The sequence below is a fragment of the Corvus cornix genome, chromosome 8, assembly GCF_000738735.6.
Source record: "Corvus cornix cornix isolate S_Up_H32 chromosome 8, ASM73873v5, whole genome shotgun sequence".
NCBI lineage: Eukaryota > Metazoa > Chordata > Aves > Passeriformes > Corvidae > Corvus > Corvus cornix.
Genome location: NC_046338.1, coordinates 11,656,155 through 11,682,305, shown reverse-complemented (window position 1 = coordinate 11,682,305; position 26,151 = coordinate 11,656,155). Strand labels below are relative to the sequence as shown.

Sequence of the window (26,151 nt, the reverse complement as noted above, 5' to 3'; positions counted from 1 at the left end):
TTAGCTTTGTGAGAAAGCCCTGAGAGGTCCCCCAAGGTCAGTCCCCAGCTGCCCAGCATCCCAGAGCTCAGGACTAGAGTAGTGAAGGAAGTTGTTTGCATTATTAGGTCTTTAGAGGGAGACATCCACACTCACCTGAGCAAAGGTTGCAGCAACAAAAAAACCACTGAGTTTTGACCCTTTAACTAAAGAAACTGTGCCAGGAAGGAGATGTTGTGAGGAAGTTCCCTGCAAAGATGATGCTCTCAAGTATTTGTTTCTCTTCTTTGTGACTATCCATGTGGTAAACATGAGTGTAGGCAAATCTGGCATTCCCTTATAAAGATAAGAAAAGCATTGATGAGCACACTTTTGGAGAAGAGCAGAGTTAAGTATGATCTCATCTTTTCAAGCACTGGTGTTTTCCATGTACCTTAGTGCTTTTGTTGTTTAAACATACCCAATTCTTAAATATGGGTGAAGTTAGGATTTAACAAATAGATCAAGTACCTGGCCTCAATCCAAGGTCTAATTCTTAATCTTCTGTACTATGGATATGGTAGATAAATTTCTCAATGGCCAATTTAAAAAACTATTCACTCAAACCCGATGTAGCCCATTTCAGCCTCTCTTTAATAGGAAAGCTAATAACTTTTTCTGATGTGGTGCATAAACCTCTGGTATTTTGTTTTCTTTTTATTGCCAAATGCAAGTGTGTTCATGTATTTACAGTCAATAAAGCTATCAGTGCTGTACACAGGTTTAGATAAATAATTTCAGCCTTTCAGTCTTGGGTATCAGATTTAGGCACTGCTGTGTTATTTGCATCCCTTGGTCTCACATGCTGACTGTCCGAGCAGTTGCACTGTTTCTGCTCGGAGCTACTTCTACAAGTGGGACAGCCCATTCTAGTACTTTCATTCACGTTATTCAGAAGTCATGTCTCAAACAAGCCAGGCAGAACTTGAGCAGCACAAATCATTTGTGTCTACAGAAAAGAAAGAAGGTGATCCCCAAATGCCTTCTTCCCATGCATTTTTGTCTCTGATAGTCTTTTGTACACTGTTGACACTCTGACTTCCAGTTTGTATCGTTTCCAAGAGAGGTGGTTCCTTATTAGAACTTACCATCAAGGAGCAAGAGTTTCAAAGAGATGCAGTATTACCTGTGCATGGATCATAGGCATGAAATTCTGTGACCTGTCCGGGCCATCAAGTCTAGGAAACATATAAGAAGGAAGAAATATTAACGTTAGTCCTGTTGCCTGTTAAAATTAGTGAATGTTTTTATTTACCCAGAGAGACAGGTTTTATGTTACCTAGACTTTTCTGTCTCTTTAATGCCTTAACAGCACATTTCTGCCATGAGCAACCCAGTTCATGATCACACGTTGTACTTTTTTTCCCCCCTGTGTTTTTGTAAAACTTGCACAAGGTAAAATACATCTCTGCCCTAAAGCCACTGCAGCTGTTCTGTGTAGAAGACCATGGGCTGGGTTAGCACTTGTTGCAGAACGTGCCACCTTCTCATGCTCGGAATTTACTTTCCTTTAGCACATATTGACTTTCACAGGATTCCTCCCTTAAGAGAGAGCATGCAAATATAAATAACAAATAAGATATTTCACCAAATATCTTGACACATTTTACTGGATTTAGATTCACTTTCCACAGTTTCTGTTTCATGCTCACTTTCCTTCATCTAAGAGCAGTCACAGTGGCAGTATAAAAATAACTTTTAAATTGAATTTTTCGAGATCCTTCTCTTCTGCTATCTCTTACTGCTTCCCACTTCTCATCTGATTTTACATTTCTTTCTAGACTTCTCCCTGAAAATCAAGATCTCCTTATGCTTTGCATTACCAGCTGTCAGGCACGATGCCGTATTTGCTGATATGCCACTGTGTTAGCTTGCTTTGCCACTGTTGGCAGCACTCTGCTGTCATGCTCAATTGAGACAGAAGGGACTGTTTCTTACCGGAAAATTAATTCATGAAAAATTACCTTTGTTTCTGTAATAGAATTGTTTTGAAAGAAATGAAACATACAAAGGAAACTGTATTACAACAAATTAGCCCTTAATTTTATAAAGGTTTAAGTGTCAAATATGAATGAACTAAACACAGAGAGGCCAACTAATTTTGTGAAATTACAGCCTCAAATTACCACACGTGATCCGAGCACAAATTCCATCAGCTGAGATGGTTTTTGTATTTGGATTTTTTTCCTGACATAACTAGTTTTGAGCAAAAGTGAGTGCCTCCCCAGGCATCTGGAAATTATCTCTGGAAGGAGTAACCAATTTGCTTGTGTCCCTCTGTGAAAGGGAGAGACAAGGTCAGAAGAATAGTGATGATTATCTTTATCCTGACGTGTTCCCTTCTTCCACCTGCAAAGAGGAGGAAGTAGAAAATTCTCTTCAGTGTTGACCTGTTTCTCTTCTTTAGGCCTTTCTATCCCTTATGCTTTTTTGAAGAGGACTGCCTTTTACAGGTCATTCTGCCAGTCTAGGAGTGCTGGTGGGCTGCTATTCCTAGGGCTAGAATGAAGGAGCAGTTTTACAGCAGGTTTCTTTCTTCTTGTTACAAGCAGCCCTGATAGTGGCTTTCTTTGATCCACAGCAAAACTGACCAAGCTAACCAAGACAACTTCCTTAAAGACAGGCCGTGGCTGCATCTGTCCTTGTGAATTAGGCTGACGTCCTGTCTCGCATCACGGGCTGTGTCACTGTCAGTGTGGCCCCTGTTACCGTTGTGACTCATCCCAGCTGGACAATGTTTGTGAGTGGTTCAAGGCTTAACACGTGCCTGGAGGAGCCAGTTTGGGATGCAGCCTTTGGAGGAGAGAATTCAGCCATTTGTGAGCGGTATCATGGGGTTTGATCTCACTGGCCATGAGCTGTCTCTGTTCTTACATAAATGACTGGTTAAAATACATCCTTTGTGCTCACTTGCAGGGGATTTTAGGCTTATCTGCAGGAGAGAAGAATCAAAACTCTTTTGTAGACTTGACAGTTAGTACATCACTAAATACGTATACAAAAAGTTCATGGCGTTACAGCAGAAATTTTGAGAAAACAGTTCTGAACTTCTCTTCCAAAATACCTGTGTGTGTGTGGGTATTAAATGTAGATGTGTATGTAAATACATTAGAATGTCCACCTACCTAATCTTTATCTTACAATTTATTTATATGTAAAATGTAGTGTAGTTCAAGTGACTTGATTTTTTTTTTAGAAAGTAAATTAGAAAAAATTAAAATGTCTTTCTTGATGTTGAAAGGCTCCTATCAGCATAATTTCAGTTTAAATCTAATTACTTTAAAATGCATGTTTATACTACTCTCCCCTTCCTCTTTTTTTTAGTTAAGCTTCCTAAGGCTTAAAATTATAATGATAATTTTTCTTTATCTTTTTTAATCCTGCTTCATTTGAAGAAAAGTCTTTTTTTCCTGCAGTTGACAAGGAGTGTGCTTGACAGTGCAAGGGAATGCTGATTCTGTCTAGACAGAAAAATTGCCAAATGTGCAAGGTCCTTGACAGAACAAGGCTCTTTTTTTTTTCCGTTTCTGCTAACATTCAGTTTATAGTAATTTTAGCTCTTACTTTCAGCTTCAAGTGTTTAATTTTGGGATTTCAGATACTTTTTTTTTTTTTCCCCCCAGATTTGCAGTGTCCCTGTAAAGACTGTAGAGATAAGCGTTCAAGATACTGATGAATATTGTGTTGTGTACAGTTGTTTTGTATCTAGACCTGTGGCTAAAAAATGGATTTATGTTGCTGGTATCCATAAATCAAGGTGTTGTGTCAGCTAACAGGCTCCCAGCAGAACAGAAGTAATCTTCAATTCATACTGACTGTGGTATGTTTGCCGATCAGGACCAATGATAGAAAGCAGGGAGGAACTGAGTGGAAAGATTCCTTCTGCACACTGTGGTGGAGTTGCTGAACCCCCTCTAAGTTCTGATGGTTGTGTTGGACTGTAACAGCAGTATATTTCATGTTAAAAGTATGAATTCATCATTGTCATAATAATCCAAAAACTCTAAAAACCGTATCAGTAAATGAGCTCTATCTGTGGACCAGCTTCAGTAGTTCAGAGCCTGCTTATTTAATTTTTCTTAAGCACATTAAACGGTTCTAGGCAGACTGTCACTATGATCTTTGAAATATTGCTGTGTTTCTTTTGTTCTCTGCTTTTAAATTTCTTATGCAGTAAGGCTTTCATACTCTGTTCGTTACAAATTTCTGGATATTCAGACTCTTACTTGAGCTTAAAGCCTTTCAAACCACAGCAGAAATTCGGTAGTGGAAAAGGGAAGAGATGTGCACTTATTGTCCTTCCTTTTTCTGCAGCCTGTTGACTCCCAGTGCAGGCACTAAGCTTGTAGTTTCTGGCTCTTACTTGTTAGCTGGTCTGCAGGTAAATTAACCCAGCAGGTGGGGATCCTTTTTGACTAGAATGGGTATAAGGTTTGAGCCTGGAAAATAATGTCTTGGTCACGGTTTTTGTCTGAAAATAATTCTGCATCAGCTTTAGAGAAGGGCCTTGTTTTTGTCAGGATCTTTTCTTTCCCCTTCATTTCTTGTCATAGTGCTCAAATTCCTATATTCAGAAGTCTTCAGAAAGATAGAGGAATGGCTGATGAAAAACTTGAGTGATACTTTGAAAATGTAGCACATGCTTTGCAGTTCCAGTAGATGAAAGCAGCATGGTCGAAGGGTTTAAAACATGCTTTCATATTAATTTACTATCATTTAAATATTCTTTTAAGAGACTGGTTATGGATTCAGAGTTTTCAGCTGCAACCACAGTTTATTCAAAGTTTAAAGGGCTATGATGTATATTCTTTGTGAAGTATTCACTCTTTTTCTTCACACTAGCTTTTTGGCTTTTTGGTAACCAGAAGTACACACTGCTGTGCTGGCAAATGCGTGAATATTTGTGGTGTTGAACTTCTACCACATCTAAACACTGCTGTGCACTTGCAGCAAAAATGGGAAATGGTGAATAATCCCTCCTGCCTTTTGAGATGGTCATATTTCAATTATGTTGACAGGACTGAGTGAAGAAGCTTATATGGTTGACAGTGCTGAATCTGCTTTGCAAATGCATAAGACTTTTTTCCTTGGGGACTTCAATCCAGCTTTCACCACTCCTTGTTCACCTAAAAATAAATTTAAAGGTTTTCTTATGTTTCTGCTGCTAAATCTGTGCTTTATGTCAAGGAAAAAATCCTCAATGTAATGCACATTTCTGTTTACTATAAATTTGTTCTTTCACTCAACTTTATAAGAAATATATTCCATTACTGTCATAAAAAACACTTTTTTCTTCATCTTAAGCAAAACAATATCCCTGAAACACTTAATTTCAGTAATTTAATTAGGTAAACATTGTACTAACCTTGATAATGTGAACTTAATTTCTTCCCAGGTTTCCAGAGGAGGAGTTGGCAACAGAGCCACTAAAATATGCTGAACAACTTCCTGTAGCTCAGATAATACACCAGGTATGTCTTTCTATTTTAAAAATTCCTTTGAAAATAAAGAGCATGTGTAATACTTAAACTGCTTTTCTAGGTCACACAGAATTAATGTCCTCATGCTGGAAGTATGTATAAACAAGATACTCTTGTTCAGATGACAAGTATTAAATTATAAAAGTCTTATTCTGAACATAGCAATGAAAAGATGCTTGCTGTATGACATGGTTAACACTTCAGAGCTACTTGTTAAAATTGTTGGGTGTCTGCTGATAGAAAAGAAAAAAAAAAATCCATTAATTTCTCCCAATTTGCATCTTGACCTCAATCATATTCCCCTTCCTGAAAAAGCAGTCAAAGTATGGAGTCATTATTGTGGAATAATTGTCATGACGAGTTGAGCAGGGAAAACAATCTCCCCTCCTAATACAGTTCTGAATTAGCACCATTTTTATTTCTAACTATAGCAGTGTCATCATACTTTCTGCTTTGAACAGGGTTTTTTTGTTTGCTTTTTGTTTTGCACAATTAAAAAAAATAGGTTTCTATTTTTCCTAGGTTGTGCCTTCTTTGTCTTTATTTAAATGGAATACTGTGCTATTGATTTAAGTAAACAAATGAGGGATATGAGCTGGGATTGAATAGAAGTTTTTATTGTAACATGTCTCCCCCAGTTAATGGCAAGGAGGAGGAAGAGATCTTTTCTGTGCAGAAGATTCTATATTCCCTTCTTGCTCTTCTCTCAGAGTTCAAGGTGTGATTTTCAATCCATCCTGCTGGTAGATCAGGTACCCAGTCTGCATTCAGGTGTCTTCTCATTCTTTTCTGTCAGCCACAGAGGACTCTGCCTGTTTGTGTGGAAAAGCTTATGGCCAAATAACATAAAACTTGTGTCAAACATGGCTGTGGAGATTTAGCATCCTTCTTCTTGGGGATGCCTTAAAGGGAGCAAAATGACCTATTCTGTTGCAGTCATTTGGAATTTTCACAGAATAAAATAAAAAATTTTTAAACTTTGTAGATACGAGTCCTGCTTCAGGGACAAGTAACTATAGTTTTCTTAAGTCAGGACCAAACAGATCACATTACTGTTTTCCTAATGGTATCTTGGCCATATGGAATCTTTCAGGTAATCAGGTATGCTCTGAAAAATTGACCTGAAATTTGGGGAAGATAATGACAGTTCATCATGGGAGACAAAATGGTGCAGTCCATTCACTGCTTTGAGATAAGGAAAACTTCCAGATTGAAAACTGGGACTTGGTACTGGTCAGAGTAGCACTAAGCCAGATGGGCAATATAAGATAAAGCTGTGGTTTCAGGATGAGCTGTTTTTAAATGCTTGAAGATCAACAGGAACAAATAAAAGTCCACTAAGTCCCTTAATAGAATTTTGTAAACAACTTCATGTGTATTAATTATCGTAGATCTTCCCAAATACCTTTGTCAATAACTGTTTTTAAAGCATTGAGTCTCATGCTGCAGGCAGTGCTGGTTTTACCTTAATGGAAACATAAGCTTTATTTTAAAACCTTAAAGTGTACAAGCCTTTCCTACAAGTTGTAAACACAATAGATTTAAAAACTTTTGGCTGAAATCTGCACCTTCGGGGAGAATTTCTGATGTGTTCCAAACATGGAAGATTGGAAATCAGGACCAGTTTGTATGTCAGGAACTCCCTGGTGTTGTCAGAGCTTCAAATGACCCAACAGCCTGCAAATGTCACATTTAAAATTCTGTCTTCATGCCTGACTCTCAGTATAAATGAATTAAACAGCAGAGCAGGCCGCCAGTCAATATGTTCTTAACAGTGAGAGTGAGCAATGAAACAGTTTGGTGGTTGTTTGGAATCAGTAAATAGAAAGTGCATGGAATGGCTCACCTAGAGGAAAATCTCAAATAGGAAACAGAATTAACCTTTAAAATGGTCAAGCAGACGAAATGCCATAGCAATATTTTTACAGCATTAGCTGGGTAATAACTACGGAGGGTTCATTTGGCTATTGTGTGTTACACTGCCATAGAATATTGCACTGTGGAAAGGCAAAAAGCTGGTTTATGTACTCTTATCTGTTTGCTAAACTTGCCAGTAGTACAGAGCTGGGGTCTGCACAAGGCAGCAGAACAGATCCAACAGAACTGCAAATGTCTTGGATGCAGAGAAGCCAAATAAAAGGAGCGTTATTTAGCTGTGGTGACAGGGAGTTTGGCACCATGCCCTGGCTGTGTGTGAGGCTGGTGCCCTGCCTGAGCCTGTAGGAGCTGTAACCAGCTGAGCATCACTGCACCAGCATCCTGCTGAATTAGCTCTGCAGGAAGCTCCTTATACCCTTTCTGAGGGACCTGGCACAACTGGAACAAGTTGTGCAGGGTCCATTTTGTATGAACAAGGGGTTTTTTGCTTTAAGGAAAAAGAAGGAAATTATAAGAAACTAAAGAGTAAGAACAGTGGATAGTATTTGTGGTGTTATGTATGTGTATGTTATGTATGTATTTGTGTATGTTATGTATCCAAATGGATACATACATACTCCAGACATACATAATAGCATCAGTGCTGTGTATTTATAGCATAAATATATATTAAAATTTCACAGTGGTGGACATGTATCCTAAATCAGTATAATGTATAAAGTACATTTTAATTATACTTGTTAGCCACCATAGCCACTAGTGCTATCCAGCTTTCACTATAAATTTATTCTCTTGAACACTAATGAAATGCTCCTTGTGCTTTAACTGAAATAAAAAGCCACTAGTGCTTGGTAAAGGATTGCAGTCATTAATACAAACTTGTAAAAGTTGAGCTTTCGGAGTAATGCCCACATGAGACAACCTTTTTAATGAGATTCTCTCTGTACAGCCATGCATACAATGCTGCCACTTACAGTAAGTTTATGCTACTTAGAATAAGGCCAAAAAAACCCCAAATCAGGAAGGGGAGAAAAAGGAGAGATTACTTTAATTCTGCACTTGTCTTTTGTCAAAACAGGTCTGGTGGAAGAACGGGGCAAACTGCATTTGAGAAGATTGTTCCCATTTATCATAAATGATATTCATGCTGGCCTTGCAGTTCAGCAAGTCATTTTAATAAAAGTACCTAACTTTGGTGCCAGTGCTTGTGCTTGGAATGTCACTGTGTGTTAACATATTTGGCCTAACCAGGATTTAGGATATTGAAGAGACTTAAATTGTTACTGGTGTCGTACTGATGGAAGAATGTTTTACTGATGAAAGGCACATTTCAGCAGATAAACACCAGATCTCCTGATGGTGTTATAATTGAAAACAAAATGAAACAGCAAATTCAGACCACGATCAACTTGCATGCTTATTTTAGTCCATTTCAAACCATTAAGTAGATAAATGAACATGCTGTTAAAGCAGGGTGGTATTTCAGGAAAGTGACTTGCAGCCTGTAGTGGAAATTGCACAATTTACTTGAAATCTGACATGGTTTACAGTTGCAGATTTACTTAAAAATAAGGAGTTCCATTGCTATTTTATCATGGGGGGGAATGCTACGTGTAATATCTAATTAAATTAGATTGAGTTTCCTTTTGGAGAAATGTGTTAAATTTGTTTGGTTTGTAGAAGTTTTAACCTGTGCTTTTCTGTTGCCTCTCCATAAGAAGCCTCAGTGGAAAATGTCTTCAGTAATTTCAGGAGATTCCTGGGAAGTTGTGCTAACCCTGTTGAGGAAGTGTCTCTGTTCCAGGGTCCAGTCGAGCAGGTCGTGGGAGCACCGGGAGCTTGGCTCAGTCCAGGCTCAGGGAGCATTAGGGACTTGCTACATCCAGTCTGGTCTGAGGGTGTTGACTGCAGTCACCAGAAGGGAAATTAAATAGGAAATTTTAGGAAAGGTGATGGGAGGGGAATCTCCAGAGTTATCAATACAGAGACGGATGGCCATCAAAGAATACTGCAGGGTTGCAGTTCTGCAGTAAGTCTTGCAGGAAGGCCTTTGTTTCCATCATTTCTCTGTTTCTGTAACAAGTTTGCAGCCATGACCCACCCCACCCTTCCCCCAAATAAAATCCTTTTGCTTTGAAGATCAATTTTTTGTTCATTCTCAGGGCCTCATTCTCATGTTGTAGAGGGCTGTTAGTTTATTGCCTTTGTTGATGTTATTTTGGTTTCATGCTGATTTAATTGACAGAGATTTTCTTCAGTAGCATTTGCCAGAAATTGTTGAAACAGTATTAAGAAAATAGAACACACTATGTTGTATAGATTTTTTTTTTAAGTATCTTTTTATTATCTATAACACAGCAATTTTAGCTCTCAGACTTAAAATGTTTTCACAAACATTAAATTAAAGTGGTTTTATGTGGCTTATGATCTTTGTGAAGCGCTCGATATGAAAAGTAACCCATCACATGCTGATACAGACTTGAAAACAAAACTTTAAAATTCAGGGATCACACTGGTGCCTTGCCCATTGCCTTGTAGCTGCCCTTTGGCAGTTTATACATTTCAGGAGTTCCCCTGACTCCCAGTCTGCTTCTGTCCTGATGGCAGAGTCTTGGTTCCTATAAATGTTTTATAAATCCATTAGTATTCAGAACTTTGGTTAAGCATGCAAGGTGTTTAACAGCACAACAGTAACCCAGATTTTTATTTTTGATGCAGACAGTAGTTTTTGTTTATTAATATTAATTTATTAAAAGTCTTAAAGTACTTTGATAAGTGATACTTGCATTTTACTGTCTTTACAGGCTAAGAGGTTCAAAAGCAACTTGTAATACTTAGATGTGTCAGGTTTGATGTGTAAAGTTTTAGACACAGCTATTTATACATTCTTTGAAAATCCATTCATGTAGCTGTGTTTGAAAATAACTTTGAAGCATAGCTTGCTTTTCAGAACTCTGGTCATGGTATTCAGCTGGATGATGTCAGAGATAAAATACAACCTTTCACCAAAAGGTCCAAGTTCTGCTGCACCTGCTGTCACAGACACAGGTCTGCTCAGGCAGGGATGCTTTTCTTTGTCAGAAATGGATTTTGTTAAGATGATTGAAAATTGAATTTTTCATACCTAATATTAAAAAGTACACTGACTTCAGAGTCCAGTTTTATTCTAACAAAATACATCACTTGGCTTCCTACCAAAAAGCCTTGTGAGGTGTCAGCTTGCCTGGTCAGGCTTTACCGCTGCAGTTCTGAGCAATGCGCTGAAGACGGTATTGACCCCTTACCATGGCCACTTCTTGTGGCCACTTTGGAGTGTCTGGAGAACAGCAGCCTGTTCTGTCAGTGCTCACATCTGTCTGGTCCAGACTTCAGGTGAGAAAAGTTCATTCTGATGCACATCATGGAAATACATTGACATCCTCTTCCTCACCAACTCACCTAAAGTGGTTTTTGGGGCTCAGAAATTCTGTGCAGAGCTAAATCCAGGTGTGCTGTATGTACCCTTTGTGCTTAACCAGCCTTTCTTCATCTAGGGCACTTAGGATGTATGGTCTACGACGTTCAGGTTTTTTCCATTTCTTTTATGTATTAAACATATGTTTGTGAATTGTTTAACCTAGAGGTGGTTTGCCTACATTTTATAACTGTAGTGGAAGTGGTCTCAAGTGGAATCATGACTGGATGTTGTCCAGCAAGTAAGAACTTCCTTTTTTCCCTAAATTGTAAACAGTGTATAGACTTAATTTCTCTTACTGCTGCATAAGTTAGAGATTATTGAAATCTTTTGGGCTTTCTTTACATTGAATGCTACCTAGTAGAAAACACAGTGCTCAAAAGGACCAAAAGCAAAAGAGCTATTACTGCACACTTTTGCCAACCAAACCAAGTATGTCATAGAGCAGAAGAGGTATTCCTGCCAATACCTTGTGCTACTTGGTGCATATAGGTGCTTTGAAGTTCATTCTCTAAGATTTCTTCTAATACTAAGTTTGATTAAAAAAGTTTAGTAGAATCTTGCTGTGTGTATGAGTCATGTAATATATTAAGAATGGCACAGTCCCCTGTTTCTCTGACTCACTGCAAGAAATCACCAAACACAGTCTTGACTTGGTTGTAGATGGTGCAGATCTTTTACTGGCAAACCATTAAACCAGAGATTTTTCAGGTTGGTTTTTTTTGTTTTGTTTTGTTTTGTCTAACGAACTGCTACAGAGTCAGGAATGGTGCTCAGAACCTTCAAATGTAATCCAGTAGTCCACACAAACAGTAAAGTTGTCTCTCTTTTTTTCTCCTTCAGAAATTAAATAGCTCATTAGCCAAATGAAATTTCATCACATTCCTGAATGTGTATATAGCATAAAGTATTTTTCTAAAATAGAGAAAATGTAATTTTTAAAATTTGCTGTTGTTTTTCTCATCAGGTTTTTCCAATCACAGTTACCGTGATTTGGAGTTAGCATCAATTACTGATCATTTGGTTTTACTGACAAGACATGGCTGCTTCTGTTTTGTTATGTTTTTCATCTGATCATGATGATGAAGCAGAGATGCAGAAGCAGGGATGTAGTAAAGCAGTCTCTTCTCTTCCATCTTCCCATTAAAGGACTCTTGTGGGTGATAACTCTCTGCCTACCCAGGACCATTATTTTACTGGTTCTCAGCCACAGGGGAAGTTCTGCTGGGTTATCTCTTTGTTAAGTTGAAATATTAGGTGGAATCTCTTCTTAGTCTTCAGCCAGAATAAAGATAAGTATCTTAGAAATATTTTTCTTTCAAATGCTGCTCCCCAAATCTTAAAAATGTAGTAGCAATTACGGGGAACTTCATTTCTGTAGGGATGGAGTGCCAAAGTATTAATGCATGGGAGAGCACTTCCTTTGTCTGCACACAACAGTGCTCAGCAGAGCCGGAAAAGAGCCATGAGCGCTTTTTGTTGCTGACCAAGCATTACAGGGGAACTGAATGTAGTATTAAAATTTTCCAATTATAGCTGAATATAATGGGTTGAATAACTAAATGCATTGAAAGGTATCTTGCATGAGGAACCTGAACAGTCAGTTGTGGGGCTCTTGTTTTTAACCATTTTGTACCAGAAATACCACACTGAACATTTTCTGTAAGCCAAGAAGGGGAAATTTTGCCTGTTCCAGCATGCCAGAGACATTTGGGATGATGTTTGGTAGCTTCTTCTTGCAAGAACTTTTGCATGCATGGTCCATCTTTTCTTCCCTGTTTATGCATTAAAGCATGCAACTTTACCTCCTTCCTTGCATTTTTTAAGAATGAAACCAAAATATATTTTAAAACCAATAGAGGAATGACCTGTTTTTCCCTCTTACACACTCTATTAAGAACAGTTAATTGAGCAGTTATCAAAATGTTCTGTTTGATGTGCATGTGCATTATGAGCTCGTCTGGGCATCAGTAGAGTCCAGTCTCTGCTGTCACATATTGGAATGTGAATTTATCCCTTCTTCACAGAAATGGCTCCCAGCAAGGTGACAGTAACCCCCAGTCTATGCTCTCCTTCAAAACCTGTCTCCTCTTCAGGGAGTTGCAGTAACAGAAATGGATGGAACAGATGCAGTGTTTTCAAAATGACTGAGGCTGTCCAGATCCTGCAGTTTGGACAAAGAAGTTTTAACTCTGATCTGTCAGTTTTCTGAGGTCATGCCTCTTTTCTCTTTCCCGACCTGTGAAAGCCTGACATGTATACATAGGCATTTTATCTCCATTCTTCTTTGGCACAGGTTGGGAGATCAGTTTGACAGACAGCTTGGAGCAATTTTAGGGGCTACCCCTCAAGTGGCCACACTCCACGCTGACCAGTCCTGCTCGAGTCCTGTGCTTATTAAGCACAGCAGTGGTGCAAACTACTGCTTGAAAAGGGCATTTTTCATCCTGGCTGGGTATGTGACTACAAAATTTCTACAGCCAACTAGGATAGGTAGTATCAGCTAAAACTGATAAAATGTACTTGTATTCCGGAAGTTTTTGTTTATATTTCTCATGAGCAGATGAGAGTAAAAATAGCTGTTACTGTGGAAAGTTGAAATGGAAATAAATTTGAGGCTTTTATGCATATCATGGGAGTGCTCAGTTTGCCCTTGAGAATACTGCTAATATGAGGCTTTATATGTGACTGTAGCCTCATCCATTTTGTGGATTATGAGACATCAGTTTCATACCCACCAGAATATAGAATTGTCAGATGTACTATTAAAAAATATATTAAAAGATACCCTGGCTCTATAGTAGCTATACTTGTTAGAGGTGCTGCATTGGATTTGCAGCTTCTTTAAGAGGTAATTCCTGTAACCGTTTCTTTTTAATAAGCACTCTTTAAGATGTAAAATGAAGAAAGATGTTCAGGAAATGACTCTAACATGACAGGCTTTATAGAGTGCTGTAGATCTCTGGGGTTTACTCATCTGAACTTCAAATAACTGCATTTCAAGGGTCGGTAGTAACAGTGTGGCCATGGACTTAAAAAATTATTATATTCCTAGTATTCAAAAAATTGATTTGCTTCTTTTCAGCTGAAGCAGCCATGTGTTTGAAGATCCTGTGTGCACAAACCTTTCAATAAGCACTATTGATGTTTCTGTGTCTTTGTTTTGGCATGGGACTGATTGTGCCATGATCCCCTTTTGTTGTTCTTCACGAGCTGCTCACAACTGTGATTTCAAGGCGATGGTTACTGTTTCTATTGTGCTTTATCTGTGCTCAGAGCTTTACAGAAAGAGACAGGTTCAAAAATGCTTACAGCTGAAAGTAAACTTCACATAGCAGGTTGGCAAAAAGCAAACCGAGGTGAACAGCAAGAGGTTCTGGTTTGCAGACTGAGGCTGTAAAGGACCGTTATGTTAATCTCTTCTGACTTTCTGCACAAAGCACATGGATACTTTATTTATATTCTCTCTTCTTTGTGGCTGTATTGACATCAGGAAGGATAAGTAGAAAAAGGAAGTGAGCAGTGGTTGGGAGATGTTTATTCAAAACATCGTAATTATGGGGGGACTAAAACCAAGGAGGACAATTAGGGCATGTTAGAATATATTTGTAATTACAGCAAATACTCACAGTATTGCAGCTGGTACTGAAGAACCAACATGTACGTGTCCCATGGGTCTCAGTTGCTGACATGATGTGAACTGTTGCACACTGCTTATAGGTAAAACATCAATAGCTCTCTCACTTTGTTTTGGGCAGATGATATTAGAACCGCTGCTGTCACTGCAAATGTAAGGAGGGTATTTTTAAGTGAGTTCTCTGCTTTGAGATCCTGTGCTCTACTTTTTTGGTCATAATAGGCTTGGCTAATGTCACCTTTTTTGCTAAAATTAACTCTGCAGTGATTTTTGCTCTCAACATTTTAGTCCTCTTTTAAGCATATCATTCACTTTTTTCATCATTCCTTGCTTCTGTGATAATTTTTTTGTGATAAATTGGTCTGCATTCATTCACATTTGTCATTTATAAGCCAAAATTCTTAGATATTCTGAGTCTTTTTGGATTTGTCTACACTGGGTCCTATTTATTTGCTGTTCCTTCAAATATTGGAAAAGTGAATTCTATTTAGGGCAGTGAGGTGAGTTGTCTCCAGCGAGGATAACTGAATAGGTTTTCAGTACATAATGGTATGCAAATAATATACCTCTGCCTCTCGTGGGAATAGACTAAGTATCTGCACAAGCTGTCTGTGACCTTAATAAGTTTGTAGGCATCAGAATACACCCCGTGCTGCTGAAGCACAGTACGTGATGTACAAATACTTCAGGTGTGTTTCAGGGCTAAGCAGTGCTGTGAAATAACTGTGAATTTAGGATGTGGTCCATACAGCTTAGTGTGTATGGAAGTGTATCCCAGCAATACAATATAGCTGGTGCACAAGCAGTAGGTTTTACTAATAGTCACCATTAATAAAATAGATGATGCTTAAAATGTGCTAATTCAATACATTGCAAGAGTGTCTTCATGCACAATGCAAGGTGAGGCTGCAAAACACAGTAAAATGAGAAGTAAGCTGTTCCATTAGTCTGTTTTTAGGTTTATGATGTTTCATATGTTAAAGTACCTTTTAAAAATTTTTCTTCTTTTTCGTTTATTTTTATTACAGGTTCTAGAGCAATTCAGGAAACAGATGCTGCATTTAAAAAAGCTTTGATTTAGTGAGGCTTTCTGTGCAAGAGAATGCATTCTTCCTAAAACTTCATTTTACTTAAATTAACTTGTATTTCCACTGAGGATGGCTTATATTAAGCACAAAGGGAGGCTTAGCGGTTTAGGCTTCCATCAAATAAACTGCATAACTAAAAAGAGAAGATGCCAAGCCTCACATACTTGTACTTGAAAGAGTTGTGTTCTCTCTCGTGGGAACTCGAGATTAGAGAAATTATAAAGGCATTGCATAAAAACAGGGAGTTAGAATTAATTTTTGCTTAAGCAGGGAAGTGTCAAAAGCCTATTATGGTAATTTTTCAATTTTGTCTTAACTGTTCACACATTTTAAAATAGTTGTACAACTGAGTGGAGGCATAATTGATGTGTTGTGGTTTCTTTTTCCTTTCCTTGGGCCATCATAAAACACATCTTAGGTGCACTTAGGCATGGAAGAAGTAGATGTTCTAATTAAGTAGATGAAAATTTTCATATCATAGTGAGAAAATTTACCTAATGGATTGGAATAGTACTCTAAGAATGGTTCCCCTATTCTTAATTACATCCAAGTACCAGATATCAATAATACATGAAGACAATTAAGCCACAAAAACCTTAGTGAGAAAGTATAATTCCTAGCAGTAGAAGTTTGGGGTTGTAGAGACTATCATGTTTATTATTATTTTTACTACTGTAAACAGTAGCATTAAAAGTCTACATTTAAAAGAAATTACTTTATTCATTGTCTTTTAATGTATAGTAAAAGCTGAAGATATCATGGAATGAAGAGTTACTGCTACATTTATTTTTTTAATCTTTCATAAATTAAAAAAATATAAATCTTGTCTGTATCGGAACAACCAATAAATTGCTATGGTGTAGTAATTCAAAATTTATGGTTGACCTAGAATAAATTTTAGGACTTACCTAGGTAACAGAAAACTGATTTATCAAATGCTTTTAATGGTGAATTAAATCACTTTTATTAAATACAGGATTAACAGCAGGAATACTGTTCCAGAATTACTTTCATTTTGGTGATCAGTTTTGCTGTTCCCTAGGAGGAGTCATTGGTGGACCAGGTGTTGCATTTGGAATGAGACTTACTGGCAAATGTAAAAGTGAGCAATGCTCCTTAGTGGTCATTGATTAATAAAACTTTAGTTTTTATATTCAGGGAAAGGGCCCCTTTCCTAGCTTGCAGCTGATTTCTCTGCAGAAGCCTGTTTGGGCTATGAAGATGCTGCCTTTGGCATCCCCAAATTATGCCCAGTTTGTTGAGAATTTTTCTGGCTTTGTCTGCAGTAGAAACTGGTGAAAGGATAGAGATTTGCGGTACTGCAGGAGTGAGGCACATTCTGCTTCAGCACGTTTCTGGTGCTGCTGAATGGCTTCTGTCAAAACCCACTTGCAGTGTCTCTTCACACGAACCTTAGAGTGGTCTGATTGTTCCTTAGCCCTTCTCTCCCCAAAGCTGTGTTTGGGAATTACCTGACTAAAAGTACAGTGTTGGTCATGAAGTTTTGGTGAGATGAGGCTTGGAGAGGAGAGTCAACAGCCACTGTGGCTGTTAAATGAGTTCTCTGGTTTCTGATGGGTTGTATTTGTGTCCCTGGAATAATAATGGTGGGAAGAAGATAGCCAAGTGTGAGCATGGATGTGTGTTGGGTAGAGGAAAGGAAAGGATGCTGTAAGATCTTTAGGCAAAGGGAAATGTATCTTAGTCTTTATTCTTACTGTATTGCCTAATGTTGTACAACACTAGTTGTACATTAAGCATATGTGTATTTTGAGTGTAAGACTTAATTTTTGACCCAGTTTGTTACCTGTCACTAAATATATGTGGGATCAGAACCTTCCTATATAAAGCAGATTACTGAAGTATAGTAGGTTGTCCAAGATGCAAGATTTAATTCAATTTTCTGGTGTCTGTTCAGTGTTGTGTAACATTTTCATTTCTCACATAACCTTGTACAGTTCTTATTAATCATTACTTTTTTATTGTTTACACACGAAATCTTCCCTGACAGACAGTGTTTATTTAAATGGTATTCCAATGAGTAGTAAAATTAGCAGTAGGAGCTTTGCTAGATTTTTTTCTTCTATCTACTGTATTTCTTCTGAGCTTATGCAGCATAAAAAGTAGCTGTTACCAATAAGCTTGCATTGATAAGGAAAAAGTCTAAATGTTATCAATCTTGATGTATTTTGCCATGCTGTGACAGCAAATACCTTTTCTGAACACTTCTCCTCAGGGGAAGGCACTAGCTCCAAATGTATTCGCACATTTATCCCACTTAACCATGTAATCCTAGGTGTTACTGGTGATTTTTTTGTGTTAAGTTAATTATGTTTTGTTTACTCTTCAGTAGCATGCTGTGAGGAGCACAGAAATGTAACTCACGAGCTCTTGACAGGACTGATGAATGGCCACAGATAGAGATATTGGCAGGCTGCTCTCCAGTGCTCAGTCTAGAATTGTTTTCCTAAATAATTCAGAGGGTTGAAATTTGATGAAATCATTTCCATTTGAAGAATGAGTGGAAGGGGTAAATGAATGAAGACTCTGGTAATGGAGCAGTTGTGTTCATACTGTTGGACAGACAAGAGAGCATCCTGCATCATCATTCCTGTGCAAATTCTTTGCATGGGCTTGTGATGCAGCCTTGTGCAAGTGATTCTGTCTGTAATGACCGCCGTTGCTGCTCAGTGTGTGGCACCTGCTTTAGGCAGCTCTCCCCAGGATGAGAGGCCTCAACACTGACATTGTGGTTCCCTGTTCCTGTGAATTAGCCAGTGATTGCATTATTTTCAGGAGTGCTTAACATAAAGCCCATCTACAAATACATGGCTGACAAATGGGTGATGAGTGGTGCTTAGAGGGAACTGAGTGACAGCAGGACGTCAACAGAGCAGTAACCTGTGGTTAGTGTAGATGGAGGCAGGAAAGGTGCAACTGGTTTGCCCCAGATAAAAATGTGTGTGGTTTCATCCTTTTTAAAGACCCTTTTGGAAGCTGTTGATTCTGCTCATGTTACATGTAGTCTGTGGGGGTGCTGGGAGGGTGTGTCCTCACCTACTCATTCATTCTTCCAGAAAGATGCTCTTTGTGAGCCCACATAGTATTAGTGACCCATGTCATGCAAATGTCACGTGGGAACAGTGATTATTTATGATACCATAAATCTGCTGTTCTTTCTTAATGCCTACAAAACCTCTTTGCGGGAATGGATCTGCTCTCTGGGACTTGTGTCCTTTGACGTACCGAGTGTAACAGAAATGGCTTTTTTGTGTAGGTGTAATTATGTGCAGCCACTAAATAAGTGCCTGTATGATTGCCATGTCCACATTTTATGATTTGTTTTCTACAGCAGCTAGAGTACCCAAAAGTATTGGGTTGATGTTTCAGAACAGGTCTTTCTCCTTTTCTTCTTTTCCTGGTCCCATAAGCGAGTACATACAAAATAAACTTGGGTAAGAACACTTGTGTGGCTTATGAGTACAGAGCTACATAATCACCTGGGTGGTAGTGGAGAATAAACCAGCCTGTCAACAGCTGTTACTCACACGTTTCTCACTGAAAATGTATTACAATAAAAGTACATCCATACTTGATCTTGCTCTTATGAGTGTGAAGGCATCTTTTGCCTCAGCCCTGCTTCTCCCTCCATTCATTTTGTCATGCCTGGCTCTTCAGTGTAATGCTGTTTCAAATTGTGCAAACTGGAGCTAGAAAATGTGAAGCTCAACTGCACATGCATATAATGCAGCAGAGAGCTTAGGGTAACGGAGACCTTTTAAAATTATAGCTGTAGAGATTTGAGAAATATACATTAAAAACTATGTGAATAAGGAATACTTATTTGGATTTCAAATGTAGCTGTTGAAGTATTTGATTAGATCTTGTACTCAATATGGCATACTTAGTATGAGAGCTAATGCAGTCTAGCAGCTGTTGTTAATACAGCCTGTCACCTGGCAGTAAATTAATAGATACTTATGGGATGTGAAGAAAAAAAAGTGTGCTTGGAACCATCACTACTACTTTTAAAGAAACAGCATAATAATTTATGAACATCATAGTTTCTCTGTATAAGCGGAAAAAACTTTGCTTGAATTTGAATGCTCAAAATTACGCTTCATAATGAAAGTTCTATGCATACAATTAATTTTATAAGATTAGGAATAAAACCTTCCTTAGAAAAATTGATTTAAAAGCATTTGAGTAGACTCACCTTGTGGTTCAGAGAGATGCTAAGGGGAAATTCAAGTGAGACTTCCTAAGAGGAAGCAGGAGTGCTGTGCTCCTCAGAAAGGCTGGGCTGGATGAGGCTGGTACTTGGAATAATGATCCCAGGTGAAACAGGTGGAAGCCCATGAGTGCATGTGGCCATGTGTGGGGGCCTTGGCTCTGCAGAGCTGAGAGTTTGGCTCTGGTGTGATCCCACTGGCAGTGCGATGTTGTATTTGTGTGAACAAGACCTGCACAGTAAAAGACTGAGCTAATCTTTTCCCAAGGGAAGGAGAGCAGTGCAAACAGTGCTCTGATAATAGCTTGGCCCTATTTACACCAGTGTATTTTTGTGAATGCAAAATATCCTTGTCCCTCTAGCAGCCTTCACAACCTTTTCCACCTCCTTTGTTCTCTGCTACTTCTGTCTGCTTAACCCAAGGTTTCAGTAGCAGCAAGCGAGTTGCTTTTATATCTGATCATTTTTAGAGGCTTCTCCCTGCTGAGATCTGCCTCACCGGTGTGTTTTTTTGTCATTTTCTGACCCCCTCCACTGAGAGGACCTCAAGGAGTTTATCTTTCCATTTGTGGCATGACACTGAGCACTAAAGTCTCACTTTTAGTCTTTTTTTTGCTAATAATCCTCCTCTTGTTTAAATTAATTAAATATAAGATTATTTAAAAAGGAGCATGCTTCTCTAAGTAGCGGTGACTGAGTTTGGAATACCAAGTCTACTTAATTAAGCTGCTCATCTGGTATTTTTGCATGCTTCAGTTGGCGTGAACCTTTGTGTTTGCAAATGCAATTCATATATTTGCTGTCGACTTAGGTGTCCTTTTGTGGAAAATCATGATCATGGCTTCATATGTGGGTATGAATTTGATGAAAATATAAAGAACAATTTGCTTAGCGTACCTTAAATAGAAGTAGTTGCACTTTTTTTTTTTCTAAATACAACTTTATACTATGACTTATCTCCTCTCTAAAGCATTTGTGAATTCCAATATGTAGCTCAGTGTCAGCAGAGCAGGTGAGAGCTCAGGCCTTTGCCAGGCTGTTGAGGACAGGTAGGAATGGTTCCTGCTGCCAGTCCAGAGACGTTTGTGTTCTCTCTGGGTGTAAAAAAATCACACAACTGCGTTTGGAGTCCCCCTGGTGCAATCCCTGTTGTGTTTGCCGGGTGGGCATCGCTCACCTGAACACTGGCTTCTCTGGGAATTCAACTGCCCTGAGTCCCAAGTGCTGGCAAGGCTCTCTTTGATTAGAAGTTGTATATTATGTATTGTATCACAGGTTGGAAGATTGGTGAATAATTGTTAAACCACTAAAAGCACTTTATAGTGCTGTGAAATGCTAAGAGATAACTCTGAAAGTAGGCAATAATAAGTAGAAGCTCATTTTAAAAAAGCCTTTATAGATTACAAATTTTAGAAGGAAATGAAAAAGTAAAGCTATCATACCAGTATTGTTCCTATTACAATGATTATACAAAGTAAATACTAAAATGCAGTTGTTGGTATTGATGTTAATTTAGTTTAGCTGCTGTTTTTTTCCCATACCCTTTGTGAGTTTTTGTTGTTGATGAATGAACTTTCTTCATTATTTTATTAATATTGGAGATACCAGGAATCATGGCACTGTGTTTAATAAATACAAACTGAGAGATTAGACAAAAGTACTTTAAATTGTTTTGCAGATTAACAGGCACCATTTATGCTGGAGTTCTCTTACGACTTTAATCTTGCTGTGAGCACAGAAAGGATTAAACTATTACTTAATGGGTGGAGTTACTTGATTTCCTCCACTCCCATGCGAGGACCCCAAAATCCAAACTGTACCTTACAAATTAGAAGTGCGGACTTCCGCTGAAAGCTTTGAGGACATACTTTATGCTGTGATTTGCATATGATACATATAAATTCATTCTGAAAATAAACTTTGTTGTGTGCTTTGTCGTACGAATTGAAAGGATTACCCAGTTTGAAATTCTAAATTGCAAGTAAACCTGAGTTGTTAGAGTGCCTCTAGAAAATACTCAGTGTGCTTTTGGCACAGTGCACTGTGTGGAAGAATTTAGTTTATCCAAGGAATTTCCTTCAGTTTGAGATCAGTTTTCTGAGATGAGAAGCAGGTGGATTGTTCCAGTTTTGGATTTGAGACCTGTTTTGAGACGTGGATCTTTTTTTTAGATTTCAATACTGGTCTTTACAACAGATCCTCACATAAAATTTGGTATCTTGAGAAACAATGGAGAATGACCAAGAAGAAAATTCAGAAATTCACCCCCAAAAATGTATAAAATTCAGCCCAGTGACTGCAAGCGCTTCACAGACAAGTGTGTTTCACTTCCCTGTGAGTGCTTGCTGACCCCCAGAAGTCGGGGAGGTGGAGAACCCCAGAGAGGATGTGCACAGCCTCCCTTCTGGGTAGTAGCTGCTGCTGTCTGCCAGGCAGCCCCAGAACCCTCCATGATGTTTTATACCATGTGAGCTGCAATAAATAGGCCAAAACTGGGTCTAGGACACTCAGTGCTGAAACTGCACTGAGAATTAAGCAGGGATTAATTTGAAATCCAATAGCTGCCACTTTAATGGGCTTGTTGGCACACAGTGCTTCTGATGTGTTATTTTTGTGCAGTTGCACAGGGATATTTTGCACTCCTGGTACAAACACACACCATCTGCCTCACGCTGGGGAGAACATCCCCTGCAACAAGGATGATGTGCACATTCATTTGTAAGCTTTTGCACCCTTTCTTAAAGCCATCTTTAGAAAAAGATGCGGGAGGAGATTGAAGAATTTGTGTATCCCTGTTGCATTTGGGAATTACTTAATTCCTGACTGTTGCTTGGCTTTCTGTGCTGCCACTATCCAGATGTGGATTCTGAGTTTAACCCAAAGCTTACTGGACTAATATTTTTGTCCTTATTGAGAACACGAAGACAAGCAGAGTTCTCTTGGAAGACTGTTGGATAGTATAATCTGACAGTCATCCAGTGTGGAAAACACTGTTAAATGTATCCTTATAGATAAGTTTTACACAGTGTTGTCCACGTGAAATATTAATATGTGATGTTTTAAATCTTATTTCTGTTGTGACGTAACATTTTTATATTAAACCATTCCTCACCTAATTACCACTTCAGCTTTTTAAATTTTTTTTTTTCATAAAGCTCATTTTAATTGGAGTAACATATATTGCATGTTTTATGAAACACCTTTGCTGAAAGTCTTGGATACTTTCCATTCAGCTCCCTATAGACCCATCCAGTTTGAAAATACACTGTTTTATCCTCTCCTTAATTACGGTACTTGGAGCAACTCTGTGTTAACTGTTTTTAAGTTCCACAGAATAATGAGTCTACCAGAACTAGCAAGCATACAACAGAAAACTGTTCACAGGAGGAAGCTTGCTGTTGCTTAGCTACCTATCTTTTTAATTTGGAACCTCCAGCAATTCCATAATGACAAGTCCTTAAGCTGTTAAATGTATTTGTTCATGACAGATTGTACCATTCTGAATGTGCATTTCACCTGTGTGTTACTGCTATTATTGTAGGGATAAAGAGGGTGTTTGTAATGGCATTGTATTGTGGTGTAAATCACAATACCTAAATGTCGGTTACAGAAGCAGTTCTTAGGTGGGTACTACAGCAGTGAAATTCAGAGTAACTTGAGCGAAGAGTGTTGCCTCTGCTCCTCCAGAGCAGTCCCAAATATGAACAAGTTTTGTGTAATTTGTAGGTAGTGCAACCAGTCTGTAGTCTTTTAACAGTACACATTGTGACATCAATTGGAACATAATAGTGATACATAATAAATTGCAGATCGAAATACTGTGACACTTAACATGGTTTTGGTCCATTTAGCATTTTCTTGTGAGAAAATGCCCGACTTGTAAAAATTGCCAGAATGTCACAGAAATTGGCTGAAATAAGACTCTGAACTAGGCAATGTTCATAGGAGAACTACTGGTTTTCTTATTTTTTTAGGAATCTGTGAAGAACTTTACTTTCATTAATGCTTTCTGATTAATCCTAAAATTGATATAAAGAGATAGTTTATCTTCGCATTGCTTGCGGTCACAGAATTGGCATAAGTGTAGAACGAAATTCTGTATTTTCTAAACCTTTTTCCATTTTGTGCATCTACGAAGGATTTTCATTTGCTGTCAAAGTGATTCTTTCTTACTACAGCAGTCTTTCCCATTAGGAGAAGTCTCTGTGACTCTTCCCCTTTTGCCTACACAAAATAGCCACAGTAGCTTCTGCAGCAGCATGGTTGGGGCACTCGTGTGTTTATGGGAGGGTATCCCATCCTTCCTTGGCTTCCGGGCCGGTGGCAGCTCGGGGCGGTGGCAGCTCGGGGCGGTGGCAGCTCGGGGCGGTGGCAGCTCGGGGCGGTGGCAGCCGGGGCGGTGGCAGCTCGGGGCGGTGGCAGCTCGGGGCTGGTGCCGCGCTCTGTCAGCGCCACAGGTACCGGCAGCGCTCTGGGTGACCCAGCACTGCCCGGGGAAGGAGTTGTTGGCTCTGCGCTGGCAGAGCCGCAGCTGGAAGCGCCCGCCAGCCGGTGTGACAAGCACAGCTTGCTGGCACAGTTCACGGGAGCAGCGGCTCCATCTCCCATGCAGATGGGGCCAAGCGCCGGTGCCAAAAGCACCTTTTAGTAAAGGAACTCCAGCACCCTTTGCTGCTGAGCTGACGTGCCCACCTGGGCAGAGTTTTGTTATTGACGCTTTCTGTGTTGTATTTGCTAAGATTTTAGAAAGATGAACTTGTTAGTTTGACAACTAATTATATTTTTAATTCAGTGGTGAACTCTCTTGGGAATCTATGAGCAAGTTAATTTAAATGAAATCAGGTATTTCAGCTCTTGCAGGTATACTTTGTCGGTTTAAAGGTGAATCTATGTAATCCCATTTTAGATATTCATAAGGTTTTGATGTCTTCGTGGAAAGTACTGGCCTATTTCTGTATGATTTTGTGCTCAATTAACCACTTACAGATATTGACTTACAGATATTCAACGGAGTTGCATCTTTTTGCCGTTTTATTGTGGTTTAGTACTTACATGTAGATTTCAGTTTCTGGGTCTGTAAATCTTTCTTATTAAGATAATTTATTTTTAAGATTACTGAGTATCTAGCTCTTGCACAGCCTCATAAAATTTTTGTCACGCCTTCATGGTTTCAATCCTTTACATTTTAACATTGCATCCCGTGACTTTAAACTGACTATATGTATATCCTTGATTTCCCAGTGCGGAGCCACTGCTGCACTGGCCTCTCTTCTCTTGCACAATTCCATGGAGACTTCAGTACATGACATGACAAAATGTAAAACCATACTCATAGATCACCTTATAAATATTTATTCATATAAATTCTTTAAAGAAATTAAATTACATGTTCTATACAAAATAGGAAAGAGAGGCTTTTAGTGTCACTGGCTGCAAATTGAAGTCATTTGTCTAGAAGGGTCAGGTGCCACTTTGTGGTAAGATACTTGTCTGAGATCCAAGAAGGGAAAGATTGATAGTACAAAGAGATTGATGGAACAGGCACTGCAATATGCATACGAAGTTACGGGTTAATTAGGAAGATTTAAACAAGAAAGTCCCTTTGTGTGGAGAAGTGTCATGTGCTGTTACTCTCAGAAGCGAGTTGTGCTGGCAGCCTTTTGAACAGGCAGAGTTGATTTTCAGAGATGTTTATGTGGAGATGTGCAGTTGTGAATATCAGCGAGGTGGCAGATCACCAGCAGCACACGCTGCAGCTGACGAGTGCTGCTCAGGGAGTTCAGTGGTTTGCATACAGAGACACCTGCTCTGCTCACATCTTTGGTTTTGTTGTGGTTGATGTAAATTATAATGCTAGTTTTGTGATTTCTGTATCAGAGTAAAATCATTAATATTTCAGGCTGCCAGGTTCTTTGGGTGTTTCAGGTGATGTGACTATTTGTTCTACTTTTTAATTGCAGGCAGAATACTTAAAGAAAAATCCTAAAGCTAATACTATGTGGTTTAGAAAGTGGGAGCTGAGCAATCAACAAACATTGTTTTTGTGTTGATAGGAAAGCTGTTTTGAAAGAACACACACTGCAAACTGTTCCTTCTTGCATTAAAGTTCACCAGCCTCCTGGTACATTTAGCAGAGAACAACAAGGTTCTCTCTGTGAATTGATGCTGAAGTTAAAACAGCAGCCACTTTTGTAACAGTTATTCACTTGGCAGAAAGAGAATTTAAAATGTTACTTAAATGCAACAAAACCTAAATGCTCTGTGCCCCTCGTGTCTCATTCTGCACAAGGACAAAATGGTGCAAATCTTTCAGCAAGGCAGGAATAAAAATCTCAGCAAGCACTTCAGTATTTATTATTGTAATA

General features: G+C 38.7%; 1 protein-coding gene across 2 annotated transcripts in view; it reads left to right on the top strand.

The window, feature by feature from the left end:
* PIGK (phosphatidylinositol glycan anchor biosynthesis class K) overlaps positions 1-26,151 on the top strand; it is a 64,805-nt gene that overhangs the window by 36,453 nt on the left and 2,201 nt on the right. For both annotated transcript variants that reach the window (XM_039556544.1, XM_039556542.1), the window contains one exon: positions 5,414-5,489. In XM_039556544.1, the coding sequence (XP_039412478.1) occupies positions 5,414-5,489 (76 nt within the window). The remainder of the gene's footprint in view (positions 1-5,413; positions 5,490-26,151) is intronic.